The 13,453-nt window shown below is 46.0% G+C and overlaps 1 protein-coding gene across 1 annotated transcript in view; it reads right to left on the bottom strand.

Annotated features, from left to right (window-relative positions):
- LOC126094968 (odorant receptor Or2-like) overlaps positions 1-12,264 on the bottom strand; it is a 98,250-nt gene extending 85,986 nt beyond the window's left edge. The window contains exons 1-4 of the mRNA XM_049909623.1: positions 11,457-12,264; positions 11,208-11,307; positions 10,945-11,049; positions 6,948-7,093 (exon numbers count right to left, since the gene is read on the bottom strand). Of these exons, the coding sequence (XP_049765580.1) occupies positions 6,948-7,093; positions 10,945-11,049; positions 11,208-11,307; positions 11,457-12,205 (1,100 nt within the window). The 5' untranslated portion in view covers positions 12,206-12,264. The remainder of the gene's footprint in view (positions 1-6,947; positions 7,094-10,944; positions 11,050-11,207; positions 11,308-11,456) is intronic.
- Between the last annotated feature and the right edge of the window lie 1,189 nt (positions 12,265-13,453).

Raw genomic sequence — 13,453 nt, 5'->3', positions numbered from 1 at the left:
ATGATAATTAATTGAAACCCTGAGCTGCCGACAGGTGTTGTTGATATACCTCGATGGGGACAGCTGAAAATGTGTGCCCCAAGCGGGACTCGAACCCGGAATCTCCTGCTTACATGGCAGACGCTCTCCCTGTCTGATCCACCAGTAATGCACGTGCTTAGCGCGACTGAAGGGCCTTATCTTTTGCACGCTTCCCGTGAGACCCACATTCCCAACTGTCCATAATTCTACATATGTAATGTACCCAATAGATATTTGCCCAACCACTCATTACTCGCGCACAATTTGGCTGAGGGTTTCAATTAATTATCATTTATCCTAGAGAAGCAGCACGGTCATGAATGGTATCTGCTCTTTCGAGAACAGTTACTATTTTCATATATATAGTTAAAGGCTATCCATTCACCTTCGTCTGTGCGAATGCGCACAGGTCGCCCGAACTCTTACGGGAATCGCCAAAGTGTGCACGAGTAATGAGTGGATGGGCAAATATCTATTAGGTACATTATACACTCCTGGAAATGGAAAAAAGAACACATTGACACCGGTGTGTCATACCCACCATACTTGCTCCGGACACTGCGAGAGGGCTGTACAAGCAATGATCACACGCACGGCACAGCGGACACACCAGGAACCGCGGTGTTGGCCGTCGAATGGCGCTAGCTGCGCAGCATTTGTGCACCGCCGCCGTCAGTGTCAGCCAGTTTGCCGTGGCATACGGAGCTCCATCGCAGTCTTTAACACTGGTAGCATGCCGCGACAGCGTGGACGTGAACCGTATGTGCAGTTGACGGACTTTGAGCGAGGGCGTATATTGGGCATGCGGGAGGCCGGGTGGACGTACCGCCGAATTGCTCAACACGTGGGGCGTGAGGTCTCCACAGTACATCGATGTTGTCGCCAGTGGTCGGCGGAGGTGCACGTGCCCGTCGACCTGGGACCGGACCGCAGTGACGCACGGATGCACGCCAAGACCGTAGGATCCTACGCAGTGCCGTAGGCGACCGCACCGCCACTTCCCAGCAAATTAGGGACACTGTTGCTCCTGGGGTATCGGCGAGGACCATTCGCAACCGTCTCCATGAAGCTGGGCTACGGTCCCGCACACCGTTAGGCCGTCTTCCGCTCACGCCCCAACATCGTGCAGCCCGCCTCCAGTGGTGTCGCGACAGGCGTGAATGGAGGGACGAATGGAGACGTGTCGTCTTCAGCGATGAGAGTCGCTTCTGCCTTGGTGCCAATGATGGTCGTATGCGTGTTTGGCGCCGTGCAGGTGAGCGCCACAATCAGGACTGCGTACGACCGAGGCACACAGGGCCAACACCCGGCATCATGGTGTGGGGAGCGATCTCCTACACTGGCCGTACACCACTGGTGATCGTCGAGGGGACACTGAATAGTGCACGGTACATCCAAACCGTCATCGAACCCATCGTTCTACCATTCCTAGACCGGCAAGGGAACTTGCTGTTCCAACAGGACAATGCACGTCCGCATGTATCCCGTGCCACCCAACGTGCTCTAGAAGGTGTAAGTCAACTACCCTGGCCAGCAAGATCTCCGGATCTGTCCCCCATTGAGCATGTTTGGGACTGGATGAAGCGTCGTCTCACGCGGTCTCCACGTCCAGCACGAACGCTGGTCCAACTGAGGGGCCAGGTGGAAATGGCATGGCAAGCCGTTCCACAGGACTACATCCAGCATCTCTACGATCGTCTCCATGGGAGAATAGAAGCCTGCATTGCTGCGAAAGGTGGATATACACTGTACTAGTGCCGACATTGTGCATGCTCTGTTGCCTGTGTCTATGTGCCTGTGGTTCTGTCAGTGTGATCATGTGATGTATCTGACCCCAGGAATGTGTCCCCTTCCTGGGACAATGAATTCACGGTGTTCTTATTTCAATTTCCAGGAGTGTATATGTAGAATTGTGGACAGTTGGGAATGTGGGTCTCACGGGATGCGTGCAAGAGATAAGGCCCTTCAGTCGCGCTATGCATCTTTGTACTCGGTGGCTCAGATGGATAGAGCGTCTACCATGAAAGGCGGAGATCCCGGGTTCGATTGCCAGTCACAGCACACATTTTCAGCTCTCCCCATCGAGGTATATCAACAACACCTGTCGGCAGCTGAGGGTTTCAATTAATTATTTAAATTGTAAATTGGTATCTATCACTGCCAAAATTGGTGATAGAACGATACTGTGCGCAATAGACCTCACCATAGAGTCGTCAATTCTCAATGCGGTGTTTTATTTCATTGACATATAACTTATGTTCCAGGTAGTACAAATGAAGCATTGTGTAGATGACGAGATCATGTAAGGCCCACGATAGATATATCACTGTCAACGTAGGCAGCAATATTTCTTACAATCGTTCGCCTTCCTGTCACATCGCCACTCACGCGCTGTTTATCAAGACATCTGAACCAGTATCTTGTATGTCACTGTATTGGTAAGTCCTACTGCGGAAAATTTTTCTGTTGTGTTTAGCAGCAGTGATGTGCAACGGTTTCCTGGGAAACTTTAATCTATCCATTAATATTTTTCGAAAGACCATGTTATGGTTACAGTCTTCTTTTTCCTCTTTTCAGTACCATTTCAAGGAGTGAATGCTGACCCGTTCCCAAACCAAAGAATGTAAAAGGAACTGTCGTGTCCATTACTGGACGTTCCATACCTCATTTTCCAGTTTGGCTAATATGTAATGCCTGCCATGGCACAGGCTCTCGAATGACATCATAGGGTGTAGTCATCCTATGTTCTTTTACGATTAGTGTCTCATATCGTCAGTCATTGTGGTTTTTATGTCCTGCTCTTGTCTTATATCTTCGATCCACATCCTGCAATCAGAAACCACAGCTCAACTAATTCGATTCGTCGTTCACTTCCTTTTTTTGGGGAATCCACTTTTAAATTGCCATAAATGAGAGCAGGCTTAGATACCCAGCTGTGTAGTCTTAGTGTTATCTCTTTCCACAAACTTCTGTCAAGATACCTTCTTATACAGTCATTTGTGGCGTTATATTTCTGCATACTTTGAACTACATCTTAATTAGCTCTGTATTTCGTTATCTCTGTCGTGATGTATTTCAACGAATAACTATCTTTGCTGTTGTTATATGATCTTTTTTAACTGCCATTACTTTGTCTTATTGACAGATTCAACCATTGTTGAATTTCAATACATTTTGTTACAATGCCAATTCACAGTCTGCTAGAAGGACTTGCTCGCTTGAAAAAGAAGAGCTGTTAATAAATTTGTTCCTTCTCAGAACTATTTTATTAGGGTTTTGAGGATTCTACTCTTCTCGACCTTTGTTTGAATGTATATAAAACTGATTGATGAGAGACCAAAACCTATCTTTTAGTACTTGATTTACAATACAGATATCTTATTTTTTTGCAGCTGACGGGAGCTTCTCTCTGACTATGTATTTTGCCGTTTTGTGGTCAGCAGTAGGCACTGCATGTTTTCCAGGTTCTGATCCAGTCATCTTGTTGGTACTCGTCGATAGTAGCAAAACATGGGATGTAACAGCTACTGCGAATCAGCGTTTGATATATCCATTTCATTGTTAATCTAGAAAGATCTTGACCAATATGGCTTGTATCCAGTAAAATAAGCAGATACGTTGCAACTGTTTCCTCAACGAGATGTTGCCGGCCGGAGTGGCCGAGCGGTTAAAGGCGCTACAGTCTGGAACCGCACGACCGCTACGGTCGCAAGTTCGAATCCTGCCTCGGGCATGGATGTGTGTGATGTCCTTAGGTTAGTTAGGATTAAGTAGTTCTAAGTTCTAGGGGACTTATGACCACAGCAGATGAGTCCCATAGTGCTCAGAGCCATTTGAACCATTTTTGAACGAGATGTTGTCGTTCGATGCTCTGGTATCTGATATCAGATGGAAATGGAAAAGTCGTTTCACGATAGTAACTGTTGCAAGAACCTTAATGGCCCATTTGAGATAAAGAGAGGAACTAAGTGTGTGGTGTCTACACAGTCTGTCTCCTTACGACACAAGTCATCGCTACAGTGTCAGATGGCATCCTGAAAATATCCAAGCTCACGTGGATCAAGACGCGTCCGATAAATCCTGCCATTTAGGCCAGTGGTAGTATGACACTCTGAGTGACTATGCAATATATGCATTGCAGTTATTAAATTTCCCGATAAAAGAAAAGGCTCCAGTTCGATTCCTGATCGAGTGAGCAGTTTTTGCTTCACCTATAATCAGTTTCACACCTCATAAATGCCGCTAAGTTGCTCTGTACAAATACGTCCGACAGCAGTAACCGAATTACACCATCCAGTCACATGAATATGACCTGCTGCCAAAACCACCTTTTTTCAGCGCGGACCATTATGAGTCGAGTGGGAAGGCTCTCAGTCTCAGTAAGGTTCTGTAAGGTACCGAAAGGGATGAGGAACCATGCAGATTCCAGTGGTACCGATAGGGATTAGGAACCATGCCAACTCGAGTGCTGTGACTAGCAGCGTTGAGTTTCTCACTTAAGGACCCATGGTGCGAAAACCTCGATCGAGGTGGTCCGAGAGAATTTCGACTAGGTTTAGGCCTAAATCCGGTGAGGTTGGTAGCTAGGGGAGTACAGTCAACAAATCCTGGTGCTTTTCCAGCCACGCACGTACATTGTGACCTGTGTCCCATATTGCAGTGGCCTGCTGGTAGATGCCAACGTGCCGAGGAAAAAGAAACTACAGTAAGGGGCGGACATGGTTCCTTAAAGTAGATACATAATTGTATTAATCCATTGTGCCTAACAGAATGACGAGATCACCCAGTGAATGCCACAGAAACATTCCCCAGTCTATAATGCTCCCTCCTCTGGCGCAGGTACTTCGGCAATAGTTGCAAAGTGTCTGCTTCCAGACATTTCACGCCGTATGCGCCAGCGGCCATCTGTCACATGGGCGTAAAATGTGGTTCACCTGTCGCCACTAATTGAACATCCACTTATGGTAATGTTGTGGAAATTCCTGCCTTCGTTGTGGATGAACTGCATTCAGCATGGCAGCATGATTCAGGCGCATGCCGCAGAGGCCCATACGCAGCAACGACAGCTGGGCAGTCGCTGAGGGGACAATACTGGTAGCCTCTTTATTCATTTGGGCTGTCAGTTGCTAAACAGTTGCACGTCTATTCACCCATGCATATATCCGCGATCATCAATCACCCATGTCTTCAAGGGCCCATGGTACATCACGGTGGGCTCGGCGCCGGTTTTGGGTAGCCCCATTTTGGCTTCCACGGTATTCTTTAACTACGGCTCCAATCGAACAGTTTACAAACATAGTCGTTTCCTTCCGAAATGCCCCACCCTTGCCCCAAGAAGCCAAGGATTGTGCCCTTGTGGACGTCAGAACTACCACTCATTTTCCACATTACGACAGCGACTGCACTGTCTATGTCAGGGGCGGGCAAACGTTGCATGCGGCTCATGAGCGCACAGCGCTGCACGTGTGCTGCTCGCGTGCAGGCGTCGACCGGGGCTGTGGCGACAGCCGGCAGGTTGCGGCAGTGTAGTGCCAGGCTTAGCTGCGGACGCTGATGGGAAGCGAGCACTATGTAGTGAACGTTGTATTTCAAGAAACGAAGAAGTGGAGATTTGCTATCTTTTAAAAAGTAGTGGGAGAATCATTTTTTCTTTGTGCAAAAACGTGAAAATTCGAAATGTTTAATATGTGGCAGTATTCTCGCTGGTCAACGGAAGTTTAGTATTGAAGGCCATTATAATAAATTTCACAAGGACGAGTACAATTTATTGTCGGATTCTGAGCGGATGGGGAATTGACTGAGTTTAAGAAGAGCGATCTGACGATACCAGATGAATATGTCGTAGTTGGCCGGCCGGAGTGGCCGAGCGGTTCTAGGGACTACAGTCTGGAACCGCGCGACCGCTATTGTCGCAGGTTCGAATCCTGCCTCGGGCATGGATGTGTGTGATGTCCTTAGGTTAGTTAGGTTTAAGTAGTTCTAAGTTCCAGGGGACTTATGACCACAGCAGTTAAGTCCCATAGTGCTCAGAGCCATTTGAATTTGTCGTAGTTGCCGTTGTCACGAGAGATCTGCGACTTTCTCTCGTCATGTCTCTCATCTAACTGATTTAACATTTACAAGTTTTCAGGACGACAACAATAATAGCCCAGCGGTATGTGCAAGTTATAAGACTGAGCTTAATATAGCGAGAGCTGGAAAACCATTTGCTGAATTAATAAGTCTCGGTTAAGAGCAAACATCAGTGATGAAAATTTACGTAACTGTTTGTGTTTGTCTGTATGTAGAAATTTTGTTCCAGATATTAATCGTATTGTAAACTTCACCTGTGATAATTAAATAAAACGTATCGTAGGTAATAGGTACGCTTTCAAGCCATGATTTCTTTCAAGCACTCCTACTAACCTTATTCATTCACTCAATAAAGCAAGCTAGGAAACAAAACGCATTACAGAGGAAGGAGCGGACAGAAGGTATGGTGGGGATGGGAGATAAGCGGGTGGCCAGCTCGCACCTGTGTGCACGCGGAACACCTGTTAACTGCACGCGTGCAAGTGCACCGCACATGTGCAGGATTCCTGCCCGCCCCTGGTCTATGTCATCCCGATATGCTTCATATACGCCGTCCACTTCTGGTGCTGACACCTGCCGTCTGTGAGTGGGTGATTGCGCGCTGACGTCGAGCATAATCGGTGGTGACATTAAGATAACTAGACCATGTAACTGCAAGATATAATAAAACCTTGAGACCGTCATACTTGTGTAGCATTAACAGGAAGCGCGCTGCACCAGTACCACTGTTTGTCGTCAGTCAACTGATCACGAACGGTGACTGAACCTTTAATTACGCACAGGTGTTTTGATATCTCATGTTAACCTGACATCGCATACAGCTTAATTACCATGTTACACTTACCCGAACAAACGTTTCTCGTGAGACGTAGTAGAATTTGCCGGCGGTCAGTCCCAGAGGCCTCTGAGTCCTGCAGATGATGAACACCAGGGCGCGCTGCACGTCTGGAGGTGCCCCAGGCCAGCCGCAGTAGTAGGCGGACTTCGCAAGGCGAGAGTTCTGCAAGCGAGTGTGCTACACGACTAAGTAAACTGACATGATCGCATGCCTTTCACAATTTCATTATGTGGCAAACAGAAGCTTGTGTACATACTATCACAGATTATCAGTACTGGTGTACTAGCGTGGCTCGTAGTCGTAAATACACTCCTGGAAATTGAAATAAGAACACCGTGAATTCATTGTCCCAGGAAGGGGAAACTTTATTGACACATTCCTGGGGTCAGATACATCACATGATCACACTGACAGAACCACAGGCACATAGACACAGGCAACAGAGCATGCACAATGTCGGCACTAGTACAGTGTATATCCACCTTTCGCAGCAATGCAGGCTGCTATTCTCCCATGGAGACGATCGTAGAGATGCTGGATGTAGTCCTGTGGAACGGCTTGCCATGCCATTTCCACCTGGCCCCTCAGTTGGACCAGCGTTCGTGCTGGACGTGGAGACCGCGTGAGACGACGCTTCATCCAGTCCCAAACATGCTCAATGGGGGACAGATCCGGAGATCTTGCTGGCCAGGGTAGTTGACTTACACCTTCTAGAGCACGTTGGGTGGCACGGGATACATGCGGACGTGCATTGTCCTGTTGGAACAGCAAGTTCCCTTGCCGGTCTAGGAATGGTAGAACGATGGGTTCGATGACGGTTTGGATGTACCGTGCACTATTCAGTGTCCCCTCGACGATCACCAGTGGTGTACGGCCAGTGTAGGAGATCGCTCCCCACACCATGATGCCGGGTGTTGGCCCTGTCTGCCTCGGTCGTATGCAGTCCTGATTGTGGCGCTCACCTGCACGGCGCCAAACACGCATACGACCATCATTGGCTCCAAGGCAGAAGCGACTCTCATCGCTGAAGACGACACGTCTCCATTCGTCCCTCCATTCACGCCTGTCGCGACACCACTGGAGGCGGGCTGCACGATGTTGGGGCGTGAGCGGAAGACGGCCTAACGGTGTGCGGGACCGTAGCCCAGCTTCATGGTGACGGTTGCGAATGGTCCTCGCCGATACCCCAGGAGCAACAGTGTCCCTAATTTGCTGGGAAGTGGCGGTGCGGTCCCCTACGGCACTGCGTAGGATCCTACGGTCTTGGCGTGCATCCGTGCGTCGCTGCGGTCCGGTCCCAGGTCGACGGGCACGTGCACCTTCCGCCGACCATTGGCGACAACATCGATGTACTGTGGAGACCTCACGCCCCACGTGTTGAGCAATTCGGCGGTACGTCCACCCGGCCTCCCGCATGCCCACTATACGCCCTCGCTCAAAGTCCGTCAACTGCACATACGGTTCACGTCCACGCTGTCGCGGCATGCTACCAGTGTTAAAGACTGCGATGGAGCTCCGTATGCCACGGTAAACTGGCTGACACTGACGGCGGCGGTGCACAAATGCTGCGCAGCTAGCGCCATTCGACGGCCAACACCGCGGTTCCTGGTGTGTCCGCTGTGCCGTGCGTGTGATCATTGCTTGTACAGCCCTCTCGCAGTGTCCGGAGCAAGTATGGTGGGTCTGACACTCCGGTGTCAATGTGTTCTTTTTTTCATTTCCAGGAGTGTAGTTTGACCGAAAGGAGAAACTTTTCTGCTCCCACTCTCTAACTCTGCTGCTCTCAACACACAGCTGGTGGCACTGACTAACCTTGCTCAAAAGTTCTATTGTTCACATTTTCGAGCGATTCCTTTCTTCATTCCAAAGGAAGTTATGTTGATCCTGAAAAGTAGTTTTAGTCAGATGTGCATACTGTTTAGTTCTATTTCGCTTTGACCAGTTCACTGAAAACCCCGTCCGAAGTGTGAAGACTGAACAGGTGTGCTATACCGCCTGGCTAGAAGAAAAAATTGTGGTTGAAATAGCGTAGTGAAATGTAGAAATAAATCAGGACATTGAAAGATGTGCGTGGTCCTACCGTGTAGATACTTTGTTTCTTCGCGTGGCCAACGATCTTCCCTCAGGTCATTCGCCCAGTTTTACATGCGTATGTCTCATACCGCCGTTTATGCGATGTTATGTTTCAAGACCATCTGTCTGTGATTTTCAGCGTTGAAAATCATTAACTCCCTTCGTTTGTTGTTCATTCAAATTGCCGGCTGTTAAATTTGAAATCGATAGCTCTATGTTCTTTTTTTTCCCTTTATTTCATTTTATACTGTATGTAACATATTTAAGTGGAGATATTGTGATCATTGGTACCTTAATAGCTACCCACTTCAGTGTGTTACTTTCTTTTTCTGCATCTAAGAGTCTTCTGTCAAAAACGTCATATAATTCACTAGATGATGTTTCCGGCACAGTTGTAACCGCACCTCTACCTAAGAGAACACGGTAGGTGCCATATTACGATTTCCCAGGAACTTCGCTCGGTGGAAGAGGAGCCAAAATAAGCGAAAACGTCTCTCGGCTTGTCCGTAAATACTCAATCGTTTTTGACAAAACAGCGATCAAAACTTTCGATGTGATTTAGATGCTACTGGTAGCATAATGGCTTGCGACGCGGAATTTCAGTTCTGCGTCTCGAGTTACGAACTTGATTATTGCACTTCAATTTTATTTTATTTTATTTTTGTTTTTGTTTACCTACAAATGTGCATAGAAATTTAGTGCACAAATGTTTCTTATCATGTTAGGGGATAAGAGGCTTATTTCACAATAAGCGTCATACATTTATCATATAACATATTTGTGTATGACATTTTCAGTGGTTAAAGCTTTTTCAAATTTTCATTTCTTAAATTTCTTCATATACTTTACTCTTCAGGAAGATTTTTTGCATTTCTTTAGTTTATACCGGTCGTAGAAGCATACGAAACAAAGAAATTGCGAACACCACAAGCATTTCACAGAGATAAAGCAACATATCTCTGTATGAATATCATTCAACGGAGAAACGTCATTGCCGCCCCTGAAGATTTCACACTCTGGCAAAACTTTCGTATGATACGCATGTTGTTTCCGATAAATGGTGCTTGCATTTCATTATTAATCAAGATATACAAGAATAAACTAGATTCACTAGACATACAATTAGAAGACGAGTGAGGATGACGTTATTCCATATGCACTGGAAAACCTTCGAACACGAAGCACAAAATTGTGAAGTCACAAAAAAGCCACTGTCGTACCGCTTCGATTAGACTGTTTATCCACTAAAAGACACATCCCGTATCTTGGAAACATTGACCGCCAAGATATATTTATTTTGATATCCCGTCCACGGATCGAATTTTCTAGGAAATGGTGTTATGTTACTTGCTGTGTTCTCCTGATAAGTGAATTTGGCCTGTCAGTATAGACTGTATGTTTCGCATCCTTGCGTCCACCTTTCGTACCTGTCCCGCTGTTCATTAATAGTTTGCCGTTGCTACATGTACTTGGAGGTAAAGCAAATCTAAAAACATGTTGATCCAAATAGCGATAATTATTAATCTAAAAATGACGTAAGTACTGATGTAACGTTGTTCAGTAAATTCTCCTCAATCACCAATAAAAATTTCTGCTCTTACACACTTAATATGCTGCATGAAGTAAAAAGAAAAAAAACGAAAAAAATTTGTATTACGATTTTCGTAGAAAAAAGCAAACAAGATTCATTCTAAACCGAGGAACATCTGTTCACGGTATTTTTTTTATTATGATGTAGTTAGATGGAAACTTGACCACAGTGCTTACATGCAGATCGCAAGATAATGAATCTCCGTTGTAAGAGCAATTTACTTTCGTTTTTTTTTTTCTTTTTTTTTGTATATATGTGAGAAAATCATGGAAAATAAAAAGTTCACTCAAAGCAAGGAAACGAAACGTGATGGTGGACTTCATTAAAGAATATATATGTAACAATTTACCTGATATAATATGTCATCGGCGTACCAGCAATACATGAATATCTCGTATATAACGACTCCTAAGTATGCTTGTAACAGTAGAAGTGCTGCTATGTTTTCTGTGTTCTGTAACACGAAAGATTTACCAAATTGCAACAGAAAAGACTTTATAATACATAGAAATATATCACTAATAGAAGCATAGGCAACAGTCACACAGAAACAACATACCACTGAGCCAGTGCCTACCGCCAAAATAAAGCTTTAACAAAGGCAGCACGTACCTTAGAGCTTTGGAATAGAGTGACGCAAATAATAACAGTAGCTCCAGTGAACTGAAGCAGGACGATTTTGCTCAGCAACCTTTCAATTTCTTTAATGAAACTGCAAATGAAAAGACGGGATTTGAAGAAGACGTTGCACAATACATGCATTTTTGATTTTGGAATGTTTCCACGATGAAAACGGATTCAGTACTAAGCTCTCTCGAATCAACGTGTTGTATCACACATAGTCTTCCAGTGTATACTTACTCAATGACGTCCTGATGGTGCCTGATCCAGTTACAGAGATCTTCCCACATCGTTTCTCCACTAGAATCTTTGTCCAAGTCTTCCTCCTGCACCTTTTGTTGTTTTTGAACGTCATCACCGTGGTTCCCAATAATTTTACCAACGCGTCTCAATGTAGCATTGAGAACCTCCAGCTGACCAGCTGCGTGAATTATAATGCAAACAAAAAGCAGGTCGAGGCACATCGCCATGAAGAAACTGTACTGCATGCTGAAGTACTGCAGTACGCTGAGTATCTCGTACACGGGAGTCTCAGTGTCCCTGCTGGTGTACCAGGCAGTGGCTGGCAGTTCCCTCTCTGGTGGAAAGATGCCGAACTTCCGCATGATGGTGGGAATGATGGCCCAGACTCCAGGTGAAGAACCTCCTAGAAACGTCATGTACAGCGTAATAGTTCTCGCCGATCTGAACGATGTATCGAGGATAGAGATTATTTCTGTATCACCGGTTTTGCTTTGTTCTGCCCTGGCATCGTCTATTTTCTGAATCATTCGAAAGAAATCCTCCTGCTTTAAAACGAAGGTAAAGAATTTTACTAGTCCCAGAATTGTGGTAATGAGAAGACATGTATCGTGGGTGATTTTGTCCATGTTTCCTCGAAAGTACCACAGGGCTTGAACTTGAGCGAAGAGGAAGCTGAATTGCGTGAAGAGCACCCACGTTCTGTACAGGAGGTACCACTTTGGCTGGAACCACGGCGGTCTCCACATACCACCAAGTGCCAGAACCCGGGCGTTTATCCACAGCGCAGTATCGGACCAGGGTATGTTTCCCGACATCAGTAGCTCTGTGGAAAAAAAAAAAGAAATCACACAGCATATACGAGATTTCATTTTTCACTTGTGAATCTACATACTATTTTCGTCTGGATGAATTATACAGAATCATACAGACTATTTCTTGGGAATCAGAAGACTACTGTGGGCAATATATTTAGCAATATACAGGGTGTAAATTTTAAGGTGACAAACCAGAATAACTCGAAAAATGAGATTCACACGAAAAAATGTGTAGAATGCAAAGTTGATTATTTTTTAGGGGGACATCTGCTGGTGCTAAAATTAGCCCACCACCCCAGCCCCTTGGTGGTGGGGCGGGAAGCAACTTTCAAATTTCAAATAGGAACCCCCATTTTTTATTGCAGAATCAGATTCTACATAAAAAAACTGCGTACATTTTGTGAACTTAAAATTTACCCCCTGTATATGAGAATGCAGGCTTTCTCGGCGAATGCAGATCAGACGCGCTCTCAAGATGAACAAGAAGAAGAAGAAGGAGGAAGGCCTTCAGGAAGAAGAGGACAACAAAGGCCTGGAGTTCCTCCCGTACTCAGGGTAGCCTACGACCAAGATTGCCAGGATCCTGGAGAAGACCAAGATAGAAACTATCTTCCATTCTCCAGCAACAATCAGAAATATGCTGGGCTCAATGAAGAAGGGTCTAACAACACCGGGTGTCTATAGCACCTCCTGTGAATGTGGGAAACAATATATTGGACACACGCAGCGTGGCAGAACACAACGCATCTCTGAACATGTGAGAAGCGTTCACCTACGATAAAAAGAAAAATCTGCGGTAGCGGAACAGAGCCTCGGTGAAGAACACACGTTTTAGTTTGAAGAAGCCAAGAGACTGTGTAGAGTGAATGTTTTCTATGAATCTATTACTAAAGATGCAGTGGAGATACGGGTCAGTGATAACCCGACAAAGAACCACCGCACCGATTCCGCTCACGCCTGAATGGCCAGACCGGCGCCTAGGATGCAGAAAAGCCAGTGGTCCAGCGGCCTTAAAGAGCCGGACGAGACGTGAACCCGACACGTCGTCTGAAGATAGCTAGTAAGAGACTTGCTGAAATGTTGCTGGAGAACAACGCATTCACTCGGCTGTATACCCGAGAAGATTTTATCAATTACAGGCAATATAGAAAACAGTCAATTACCAGTGGTTACAGCATC

Source organism: Schistocerca cancellata, chromosome 8, assembly GCF_023864275.1.
Source record: "Schistocerca cancellata isolate TAMUIC-IGC-003103 chromosome 8, iqSchCanc2.1, whole genome shotgun sequence".
NCBI classification, from domain to species: Eukaryota; Metazoa; Arthropoda; class Insecta; order Orthoptera; family Acrididae; genus Schistocerca; species Schistocerca cancellata.
This window is presented reverse-complemented; position numbering and strand designations above follow the sequence as displayed.